At 41.8% G+C, this 12,499-nt stretch overlaps 1 protein-coding gene across 5 annotated transcripts in view; it reads left to right on the top strand.

Moving 5' to 3' along the window:
- The window catches only part of SGIP1 (SH3GL interacting endocytic adaptor 1), a 203,345-nt gene that overhangs the window by 77,281 nt on the left and 113,565 nt on the right, over positions 1 to 12,499 (top strand). For 4 of the 5 annotated variants that reach the window (XM_057310591.1, XM_057310588.1, XM_048220338.2 and 1 more), the window contains exons 2-3: positions 4,813 to 4,876; positions 9,817 to 9,841. In XM_057310591.1, coding sequence (XP_057166574.1) covers positions 4,813 to 4,876; positions 9,817 to 9,841 — 89 coding nt within the window. The other variant, XM_057310590.1, reaches the window with a different exon arrangement.

Here is a 12,499-nt window from a genome sequence, read left to right as displayed (position 1 = left end):
AATCAAATACACAGACTTTGCACCCCTCACCCCAGCAGGCCCACTCTCCCCCAGCATTAGAACCCGGCTTTGTCCTTGGCTCCTCTCCTCCCTACTGCACCCACCCCAGATGTCTGCCCATCTCAGCGCATTTACGTTAGCTCAGTGATAAACCAGTAGCTGTCAGTGTGCTGATGATAGGACAGTGACCATTCTACGTTCGGCCTCTCCTCGGTGTTGTCCTACCAGCTGGCAGTGGAATGGCAGGAGTTCTGCACAAGGACAGAAAGGAGGGGGTCAGTGGCAGGACCCTCCACTTACACTCCCATGTGCCAGGACAGCATCTCTGGTTAAGGCCAGCAGTGTGTTCCGTGTGGCTGGTCCTCAGCTCCTGCCTAGAGGACTTTCACACCTTGATGTCTCCTTTTCTGGACTCAGTTCCTGGACTGTTACCTCAACGTGTCCATCTATAGGACCAGTCTTCATTTTTAGGGAGAAAAATATTTCAAGTGGAATTTAAAAAAAAAAAAAAAACAGAAGACATAAAATCAACCAAGTCAAAACCCTGTAGGTTCTTTTGAGTATCAGATTTTGATGTTTGACCTAAAATTAAAGTATAAAATTAATATAGAGTCGTTTTGTTTTTGTAGCATTTAAGGCTCAAATTCAGAATTGAGTACTTGTTTAATGAATTCCTATAGAACAGTTGTACTCAGGAGAAAAGAAAATGGATAAAGATAATTTTTTTCTTCTGTACTATTTCTTTTTTATCTGCAGAGTTGTATACTCATAAAACCAGGAAGTTCGAAGGTATCTTGATTTTTTTTTTTTAAGTTATCTCAGGGAAGTTTCAGAGAAAAGCGCTAGTAAACACAATTTGTGTTTTAAATTTAAAGGATTTTTTTTAAGTTAAAAAAAAAGACTTTCAAACTTTCTGGACCTGTCATAAGAAATATATTTTACATATGGGTAAACCACATTTTATCTGTCCATTTATCTGTTGCTGGAGAATGATTTCATTAAAAAAATTTTTTTTAATTCAAGTGCAGTTGACATACTATGTTATGTATGTCAACATAGTGATTTGACAATTCCATATATTATGCAGTGTTTACCACAGTAAGTGCAGTTACCATCTGTCACCATGAGAACCATCTCATCTTAAGGGGAATCTTATTCAGAAAATGATTGTAAACTAAATGATCAGGCATTCCATTACAGGTTTAATTGCATATATATAAGTGGAGCCTAAAGGCTTTCGAAGAAATCTGACATCTATTTACAGAAGCCTGAGTATGTGCAGAAATACTATATATTCAGAAACTCATGAGATAGTCCTGGGCCTGACCTATAGGTTCAGGGTTCATTTATATACAGATGGCAAGTGCAACCATGTGAGTGCATGAAATTAGCCCAGGGAGAGGGTGTAGAGGAACCTAGGACAAAGTCCTATGGAATTTCAAAATTTGGGGATCAGTAGAGGTAAAGGAGCCTCCAATTTCCTCCCTGGAGATGGCGATAAGAACACCTAACCTACGCAACCCTCAGGCTCATCATCATTTGAGAAGAAAACACCTCCTACTTTTTCACAAAAATGAGACAACAGGTGCGAAGCAACTGGTGCTTGGCCCATAGCTAGGACCTCAGTCATGGGCGCTAATAATATGGCGGTGATGAAACTCTCCTTAGTCTGCATTTTGTGTCTGTTCTACCCCTGGTGTCAATTTCTGTGCCCGTTGCTTCATTCTATTATGTGGTAACATCCTATCCAGGACTGCCTATTTCGAAATGAGCTCCCCACCCTCTTAAAAAAATCAGTCTCTTTAATTTTGTTGTTGTTCCCAGACATGACTAGCCCCTCTCATAATACCAAAGGAAACTAAAAGAAATCTCAATTAGGTGGAGAGGAGCTGGAGGCCCAGGCCAGACTTCATCTGTGGCTGACCCAGGACTGCAGCTCTGGATGCACACAGGAGGGTGTTCTCATTTCTACAACGTGGAAGAGCACCGTTCTAGCCCAAGGTCATCAAGACGACAAGATTCTTTCTCTTACTATCTCTGTGCTTTGATATTGACAAGGGAATAGTTACTTCATTTCTCAAAACCAAGTGATTTTTCCCTCCTATTTTTGGTAAAGAATAGTTGACAAATATTCAGGACCCAGCCTGAAAACAGTTCTACTGTAGGAATTGACTTTAAAATTTTTATGAAGTTCTGGAATCAGAAGTGGAAAATCATTGGCTATAGTATTTTTGAAGCTTATTAGATTACCAGACATAATGTCTTAAACTTGTTATTCTTACAAGATCTTTAACTATTATTACTCTCTTTCAAAAAATGTCTTCGAATATTTTTTAATGAACCCTCAAAAGTCATGACCACACCTGTACATTCACTTTTAACGCAGTTGGTATGATTGTTTCTTCCTGGATCTTCTTAGGGAGATGTTAAGATATGAATAACTTCTACATCTCATCACTTTGTTTGCTTTAGTCCTTCAGAGTTATCTTCGTAATTTTCTAAGTTTCTCAAATCTCTCCACTTCTCGAGGGGGAAAAGTGTTTCCAACATTTTCTTTTGACACTTGATTAGTTCTGTTTTTCTGGAAAGTCACGTCTTTTGTTTATTCCTATGTATCTTCCATATATAGGAATGTATTCTAGGTACAGAAAATAGAACTTCCTGTGAAACTAAAATTACAGATTGGCATAGCATTTTGTGAATGTGTGCAAAGTCTTTCATCCCTTATTATTGACTCTTTTGTTATAGATTGAGAGATTGAAACAGAAAGAGATAAAACTTGTATTAAGCTGTGCACTTAAAAATGATGCTGGGGGTACCTGGGTGGCTCAGTCGGGTAAGCTTCTGACTCTTGGTTTCAGCTCAGGTTATGATCTCAGGGTTGTGAGGTCAAACCCCATGTTGGGCTCCACATTCAGTGTGGAGTCTGCTTGTCCCCTCCCCTCTGCCCTTCTCCCACCCCGTCTCTAAAATAAATAAATAACATCTTTTTTAAAAATGATGCTGGAAGTGGACTCAGTCTCCTGAATCCTGATCCAGTGCACTTTTCACTGGAAAATGGACAGTTCATTGATGTTCATGACCTAGTTAATATTGGCTGTTGTCCAAATTTGGTGGTCAAAAACAGGACAGAGCTTATGGAAAACTACTGTTGCCTGTTCTGCTACTAATTTAATATAAGAATTACTGGAATTTATGTGTATTTTCTGATCTGTTTGGTAGAGCATGCTGTCTCTTATCTCATGGTCAAATTACAGAAAATTAAATGACTTGAAAACATAAGATAATAAGAGCATTTGTTTTATAGTCCCATAAAAATCAGTGATTGGTGAAATATAGCATTCCTTGTAACCCCAAACCTGAATTAGAAGCATGGAGAAGTCAATTAAGAAACCTGAACCCAAAGCAAATTATGAGAAGAAAATGATAATTGTCACTAAGATATTTTGTTTCTATAAAGGGATAAGACAATTAGAGGTAAGAAGGAAGAAAGTTTTTAACAATTCAAATTGAAAATGAATGAGAGGAAGGTGTTTTTAGATATTATGGGTGGGTAGTTTTAAATGTCAATAACTTTTCCTATAAAGTCGTGTGAAGAATAATGAAGAAGAGCTTAGCTTAATGTGGGAAGAGATTTTTTTAAACAAATATTGACATTTTAAAGACCTAGGCATCTTAAACGGAATGACTATTAAAATGCAAAATTAGACTGAACAGAGGCATTTTGGGGATTATATATGAGTAGAATCCTAAGAGCGAGATAATGAATGACTCAGATAATCTGAGCGGTTTGGGGCTGACTCACATGTTTGGAAGAAGGTGTCATCAAGTCTCTGATTGTGTCAATGTTTTTCCCTTTGTTCCACCTGTTAGTGCCAAACAAATCCTGAAATTCAGGGACTTTTCCAGCTCCAATGTGCTAAAAAAGACTTTCTAAACCACCAGTAACAAGTCTAAGGGTTTTTTAAAAAAATTAATTAATTTATTTATTTAAGAGAGAGAGTGCTCTTGCACAAGCAGGGGGAGGGACAGAGGGACAGAGAGAATCTCAAGCAGACTCTCTGCTGAGCGTGGAGCCCAGTGCAGGACTCAGTGTGGGGCTCGATGGAGGGCTCGTCTCACAGCCCTGAGATCATAACCTGAGCTGAAATCAGGAGTTAGACACTTAACCAACTGAGCCACCCACATGCCCCAATAAGTCTAAGGTTTTAAAATATATAGGCATTTAGTATATCTGAATAATACTAAGAAACATGAGCCATATATGTACCTATGGAACATGCAGGAGATAGGAATCCCAGATAGAGCCTCGGTAGGATAGGAATGGAAGAACCAAGAATGGGTTTGGTTTGTCCAAGATGGAAGAAAGGAGCCTTGTTACCCCAATACTGCTTGAATGATGCTTCCTGGGAGGCATTTTAAATCCACAAATATTATCTGGTACCTGTAATAGGTGTAGGGAACATATAGAAGGGATCCTGGCCTTTGTCCTAGAAAAGCTCACAGCCTGTGAGGGAAACTTTTCTATATCTGGCCCCGATCTCCTTTCCATTCTTTATATCCTTAGGTTGCTCAGAGTGCTAAGAACTTACAGTGCCGAGTCTTCGATAAACATCTGTCGAAAATAATAATGAGTCATATGCACGTGCACCCACACAGACACATGCATACAAATGAAGAAATTTTCGTAGCTTTTTGAATGTTCAAATTTAACTGGTGTGTTGCAACTTTAAAAATATCGTTCCCTTGAATGTTGCTAGGAACGTTCAAATAGAAAATAGATTTCCTTGACCCTGTGTTGTTTTCCCACAGGATTGAAAAAACGTACAAGGAAGGCCTTTGGAATACGGAAGAAAGAAAAGGACACTGATTCGACGTATGTACTTTGGGAGAGCCCAACTGCTCAGCTGCAGCTGAGGGACCGCATGAGGCCATGTGGAAATGCAGATCTGGTGTGGTCAGCAGCACATCAGAATAAAGAGCCCATTAAACCCCTTATTTGCCTAGAATCCCTGAAAGAAAGTTAGAAAATGGGGAAATCAACAGTTCTGTGGACTCAGGTGAAACTGAAGAGGGCTACCTTTACTTCTCACCTTTAGCTTTTCATTCTGTACATTTTTATCATGCATAAATTTTAGCACAAGATTCTAACACAGCTCTGTGTCCTTGTCCTCCAAGAACTCATAAATCATGGGATAAAGCATCTACCCTACCAAAGAAATATCTTTCATATAACAAAATGAGATCACATAGTTGACATGCCTCGTTTGGTACCTAGTACTTAGAAATGCTTAGTAAATGGCAGTGGATGCTGGTCTGATTCTTACTAACACGAATTAATATGTGGTCAGTTCCTTATGAGCAACTAAAAATGAAATTTCATGGAAATTTGAGGGTGGGTAAACTCATGTTTGGACAGATGATCAGTGAACTCTCAGAGCGGGAGGAGCCTTGAGCTTGGACTTGAGAAGATGAAGACATGGCATCTCACGCAAAGGGAGCAACAGCCAAAGCAGAGAGGTGGCAACGTCAAGTAGGTATTCAGGACCAGATCTCTAGGACAGTTTGTCTACCTGATGGCTAGGGGAAGGGTGGCAATGGGAGGCAAGGCTAGAAAGGACATCAGGGCCAGGTAGAAAGGGCTTTAAGGGCCAGGCTGAGGTGTCTGGGCTTCCTTCCTTAGGCAGTGGGCAACCTGGAAGCCTTGAAGGCTTTGAAACCAGACAGTGTAAAGAATTTTGTAAGGGGAGGAAGCTATATTTTTTGTCTGATCTCACATGTTAAAATCTCCTGATCTTGCCTTTACTTTATGCTTTTCTTTTGACAAATAATTATTTCATGGAAATTACATTTGCCCTAGTCTTGCAAATGTTTCAAATGATTGAATTAGGAATGTAGTCCTGAGAATTTTATAATCTCCGGTAGTTCTTAAGAAATTGCCATTGTCTGAAAATTAACCAGCCAGAATCGGTGATGGTACTTTCACCAGAAGCAGAGGCGTGGGACTCTAGTTCCAGGGCGGCCCATAGCTCCTCGGCCTTAGGGATTGATTTTCCTTCCCTGGGCCTCAATTTACACTAGATGGAATCTGAGTCCCCTAAAGGGCCCTACACTGTACCAGTTCATCTGTCAGTGACATCTGTCATCACCTACCAGGTGCCACGTCTTATGTGGGCCACTACTGGACACAGCTCAAGAGAACGTCATTAGCAAACACCAAACCATTTTTCTTTGAAGACCGTGTCTGTAACGGACTACACATAGTCTCTGCTGTGTGGAGAAAGTTCAAAAGGGGAAAAAAAAGAACCTACCTCAGAAGGGAAAAGGAGTCAAACACCCTTCCCGGGGCAGGCTGAGCTAATTTGCAAGGGGCTGAAGCATTCCTCTTCATCATCGTTTCTAAAGGTGTGACAATAAGGAACTTATTCCTCATGGCTTTGGATAGACAGCCCATATCTCTCTGAAGCACTCTATCGAGATGTGTGCTGTAGAATCCTAACCATCTCTTCTTAACTTCTTATCATTTGAGCGCCCCCGATTACTTACATGATAGCAAATTAGCCATCAGCTAGTTCTACCAGCAATCATGGCCAAAGGACAGGCCGTTTGGTGTAAACCTTTGCTTTTCACCAACCCCTGCTCTCTAATTGGGTCATACATCATTCTTCATACATCTGGCAATTTGCTGTCCCTTCAGCTTTAGGCAATGCTTCTGTTCGCCTGCAATCATCGAACGCTTGTTGATGCAAACTGTTTTCAAGACTGTCGCAACTCCGTGAGGGTTGCCGAGCAACGTGCTACAGTTAGTGGCCAGCTCCAGCTATAGTTGATTGAACCTCCTTAGACAGACAGTGGGCTTAGGACCAGAGCTTCCTGATTTGATCAGCGTTACAGTGGCCGATAGAGGAAAGGAGAGAGCCAGTGCTAAGTGGCAGGCCCTGTGCAGGGTATTTTCTATGCACTGATATCCTTTTTAATCCTCATAGTGATTCAATAAGGTCAGAAGTAATATCTCAATTTTAGAGATGAGAAATCAGTGCCAAAAGGGATTAAGTAACTCTCTGAAGACTATCTGGAAAATAAGACTCAGAGCCCCTATTCTAGTCCAGAATCAAGTGCCCGTTCTTTATCACCCAGAAGAAAAAGACTAGATGGGCAAAATTATAATGAGACCAGTACCAGAGTAAAGAGAAGGGGCAGTGGTTGCAAGGGGTAACTGACACTTCTTAAAATAGAGACAAAAGGCCCATGGTAGATGATTAGTTTTAAAAGATAAATCAGTAAATAGGAGGGGTCTGCTGTTAAAAAAGAAAAAAAAATTTAAATATGTATCTAAAACTTCATAAGAGGGGGTTAGGAAATGAATTAAAAGCACGTTCAAGAGTCTGAGACTGCCAACATCACTCTACTCCCCATCCTAGGTCAGATCGTATAATAATTTTATTCTAGATAACATTTCATGAGTATTTACTATATTCTAGGCACTCTTCCAAGCTCTTCACTCCTATTAACTCATTGAATTCTCTAATGGGCTCATGGGGTATATGTCAATTTCATGGCTATTTAGTAGATGAGGAAACTGAGACACAAAGGGATAAAATGACTTGCCCGAGGTGATGCAGTTAGGCAGCTAGGTTGATGGAATCCAGGCAGTCTGGCCAGTGATCTTCACTGCCACGCTCACCGCCTCCAGGCTAGCAAGCAGCAGCCCCATTCCTTCAATGATTAAGACAAAGGCAGAACAGGACCCAATGTACAATTATAGTGTTTCTGATTAAAATTTTTGAAATGCCATCCTTATAGCTGCAACATGCATGAGGTCAAGTGGCCTCTCATTTAGATCCCCTATTGGTACACCCTTGTACCTGGACCAATAGTGGGCAATCCCGCAGCCAGGCCTTTCTCCAGAGCCTTGTCTTCTCCACATCTATAACTTACTGCCCACAAAGACATCCCCACAAGGATCAGTGCCTTTGGATATATCCTACCTCAAAGCTGATACAATCACCTCTCTCCCAATTCCTTTAGCACAGGTTTACTATCGTAGTAAGAAGTGCTCTTTTTTTTTTTTCAGTGTATAGATCTGAAAAGGGAAAGCTGGTTTTGATGAGTGTGGGTCAGTACCTTTTCTCTGTGCTTTCTATCCAAGCACTGGCTTATTGTGGCCATGGTAACCCACTGGATTTACTCCCCTGTCTCATTCGTTTTATGATGAGCATGTCTTCATTATTTCTATCACCTGATTCTAGTCTAGTGCCTGGCCCATTATAAGCACTCAATATTTGTTCAGTGAATTATAACTTTTATCAACTTTTATCTTTCTACCCTTCTATTTTAGGTGAAATTTCTTTGAACCAACTAATTCCCATAGCCAGGTTCAAAGACCCTAAGATTTCCATCAACTCCCATGGGTCTTTTAATATCTAGGTCCTCTCTGCTTCTAGCCCGTGTATCACTGATTCACTTCTGCATCCACATGGACACAGAACTGGTTATGAAAAGTGATGTACCCCCACCAAGTGTTTTGTTATCCAAATGGAATACCGTGCTAAATTTGAAGGGGGTGTGAGTGGGAAAGGGGAATCGCATCTTGGAGCCTGGAAGATGTGCCACTGACTCTCTGCATCTCTCTCTCTCTCTCTCCCTTGTCCTCCCTCTTCTCTCTCCTCCACCCCACCCTGTGAATCAATAAGGAATGTTGTTACCTGGTCCTACCTCCTACAGAACAGTTTCAACCACACCAGACTCCACAAAAGTTCAGAGTCCACCGCAAACACTCATTCAGTTTTTCTTCCAAACAATGCAAGTCCTCATCCAAGCATAACTCTGATCTCCATGTTAATACAACGACATTTGCTAGCTCCTTACACAGTGAACTAAAATAGGAAGTTATAAAATTGCAGTGACTACCCTCTCCTTCTCCCTCCCTCCCACTCCTCCAGCTCAGTTTCCCAGAGTAACAGTCATATTCCTTGCTAGGAAGTCTAATGTGACTGCAAGTGGTCAGTTTGTGTTCTCAGCGAGGAGACATCGTGAAAGAGGAAGAAAATGATAACAAATGAACGTTTGTAAATAGTATGTGTCAGGAACTAATTATAAGTTCCTTATATAATCTATCTTATTTAAACAGGCTTAGAGAGATGAGGAAATGTATTCAAGGTCACAGAACTAGTAAGTGATGGAGTCTGGACACGCAGATCCATCCTACTCTAGAACCCTTACTCCTAGAAGCTACCCAGTGTCACCATGAAGTGACTATCCTGGACTTCGGTCTCCAGAGCGAGCTGTTTAGCAAACATTGTCCTCCATTTCCTGTGCTCCTGTAATCAAAGGAACAGAAAGTGTCGAAATAGGGAAAAAATACAGATTCACAAAGTGACTAGAAAGGCACCATAGGCGTTCCTTTCTATAGGGGGAAATTCAAGACACCCCTCCCCCCGCCCCAGGGGAGAAGACCAGAGAGGACAAGTCAGTTTACATTCCTTGTGGTAATTTAAATGGAGCCAGCTGAGTGGGACAGATTCTTAATAAATTCCCCTCTCAAAAGTGGACCAAGACACCACACCAGCAAATTGTGCCTTTTGGACACCAACTTTTAATGAGAATCTGCCCCCCCGCCATGCACACAGACACACATCCCAGCTCAAATATCATTCAACCAATTTGTTTTGATTTAGTTTTCATCAGCCGGGTTCACTAGGGTGGGAATGCAGGGAAGGGGGAGAGAGGTGGTTTGTGACTCTTACCATTGTACGTTAGTCTATGTAGCAAGAATGATTCCTTTTCCTAATAGCTACCAATTTCTTTTTGTTACAGAGGTTCACCAGATAGAGATGGAATTGTAAGTATTTAAATGACCATTTTCAGTAGGTTTGTGCTTCAATATATACTATGTTGAAATTTCTTAAAGCCCCCCCCCCTTTTTTTTCTGTAGGGAAAAAATAGCCTAAATGACTTTTCAGACCTCTCCCTGTTGTAATTTTCTGTAGTAATTGCATGGGACATATAAATGCAGTCTTGGTCAAGTTAAACTTATTTATCGCATTCACCTAAAACCCTATCCCAGAGTAGGCGAGCTAACTTGATCAATATCGTGGGTCAAAAGCCAGACAGTTCCTGCAGGGGCTGCTACCATTAACTGTTATTTCATTTCCAATTTAATGATATAAAAGCTCATTATGTGAGAATGTTTTTCTGCAACAGAGGCCACAAAGTCATAATGGAGCTGAGATCCAATAAAATTGGAAGAAGCTTTTCCCCTTTAGTTGAGTTGTAGATACATTTTCTGTATTAAATTCCTAAGTAGGGAATGGTCTCGAAACCGCTTATGCCTGAATTTACAGCCTGAAGGAGGAAAATGTCTCCACTGGGTGTAGGTTTAACAGGAACTCTGACTCCTTGCTGGCCACCAGATTTCTTGCTTTTTTAAGAAGTCTGTGGCACATGGGCTTGGATTGATCTGAGTCGAGCTTATGGGAGTCTGTACCAACTTCTAAAATGACTTCCTTTGAATCTAAATCAGATGCCTATTCAGAAGGTTCAAAAGAACAGCTGTTACTGAAAAAAAAAATGGACTCACATTAGGCTCATTGGGCTGGAGTGGGAACTAAAATAAATCTGGTGGTTAAAAATATATATTTTTTGAAAAATCGCCCCTTATATTATTATACCCAAATTGAGGTGTTAATTGCAGCTATCGCAGAAGATTTTCTTCCACACTTGACTTAAGGTTCTGAGCTTTGGGGTCCCTTTTGCATTCATGTAGTTCTCGCCATGAAATGTTAAGAAAATAGACTGAAATTGATCAGACATTGGGTAACACTATAATCAAGGCTCTATTCAGCAGGGGAAAAAAAAGACCCAGAAGACTCAGCTTCTCCTCACCTCTTGCTTCTGGCTCAGAGCCCTCTCGTTAACTCTGTCTCAGGTACTCTCTGCTTCTGTGTCTTCTCTCGGCTTCTGTCTTGGTCCCCTCCCCAGGTTCTCTCGTCCCCATCATCCTGACCTCAGCAAGCCTCCGTTAGCTATTCTCTGCGTTCTGTCCCTGCTGCTCCCAGGCTGGACTGCTGTCTCCTGCTTCTCTCGCTCTGCCACCCTCAGGCTTATCCTTTTCTCTCTGAAGCCCATCCCCTCCTGCCCTCCCTCACCTCCTCATCCCCTAGCCTTTCATTGTCTCTGAGGCCCCATTGCTTCCTCAGTGTTCTTTGCTCTTCTAGGGACCACCAGTTTCATTCTCTGGTAGAACACGCAGCCCTGGCATGTAGGTACAGCCCCGGCATGCAGCTGGCAATTATGAGAATGCGCTGCACCAAAGAGCCCAGCCGTGATTCTGCAGACGCAGGGACAACATCAGGGCTTCATACCCGAGTTCCCTGAGTTCTCTTTCTCCCCCACCATTCCAAGTCATATAAAGCTGTTTATCAACCGTTGTGCCCGCCTTGTTCCCTAATTGGAAATGCCATAAATATCACTGGTCATGATTTTAGGAAAGAGGAATTGCTTAATTTGGGTTTCTCAGGAAATAGAGCATACCTGTTTGAAAAAAAAGGCTCCATTCGAAATAAATGCAATGTTCTCAGAAGCAGGGTGTACAGCTTCCTCGGTAACTGGAAACCATTAGCCAGCTGCTAGTTTTACCATTTGGAAATACTCCCCAAATATTCCTCGTTTACTGGCGTCACCAAATTTTGAGACCTGCTTATCATATCAGTGTTACAGGAGGCCAAGTTTCCGTTTGCATTCAGTCCTTGGAGATCTCAAGCTGACTTTCTTTCAAACTCACACTGATGTCTTTAGTACCTTGTGTCTGTGAACCCAGACACGCTTTCTTTTACCTTTTACCCGGCTGATGTAGCTTCCAAATTGCTGTCTTTTGAAAAGTATCTGAAGTTGAAAGGTGTGGTTTCACTAATGTGGTTCTGCAAACTACAGGTGACGCTTAAGGCTTAGAAATGGCTCCGCAGGAAGTTCAATGTACTGACGCTTACTGAATTTGCTTCTCAAAACTTAACGAAGCCCATCGCTGGTGACAGTGCTTTTGAGGGTTAGTCTACAGAGGCTTCGTGGCAGGGCTGCATGTATGAGGTGGGCTCGCCTTGCTCACCACTGGTGAATGATCCCCAGCAGAGCTGCCCGTCACGATGTCTGAGACCGCAGGCAGCTGCGTGTGACAATGTGTTCTAACCCAGAGACAAACTCTGATTTGTGCAGGATGCACTCAGACTTTTTCCTAAGCAGTTCAGATTTCCATCCACACAGACTGGGGGGCACAGGGAGGCACAGCCATGGCTGGGAGGAGATCTCTGCTCATCCGAACACGTGTGCAGGAAAGGGCCCAGATTTGGAGCGGTCAGCTGTTCATGCTGTGCGTATTGCCAACCCTCAGCAAGGCTTTGATAAAGAGGAAGATATGGTAGAGCTAGACTTGTCAGACTTCTTTCTATTGGAAATATAAGCATTTTTATTGGGTCTCTTCGGTGTGTCCTCGTGTCTGTTCTTT

The sequence above is a fragment of the Ursus arctos genome, unplaced genomic scaffold (assembly GCF_023065955.2).
Source record: "Ursus arctos isolate Adak ecotype North America unplaced genomic scaffold, UrsArc2.0 scaffold_12, whole genome shotgun sequence".
Taxonomy (NCBI): Eukaryota; Metazoa; Chordata; class Mammalia; order Carnivora; family Ursidae; genus Ursus; species Ursus arctos.
Note: the sequence above shows the minus strand (reverse complement) of the source record. Positions and strands in the feature narration are given on the sequence as shown.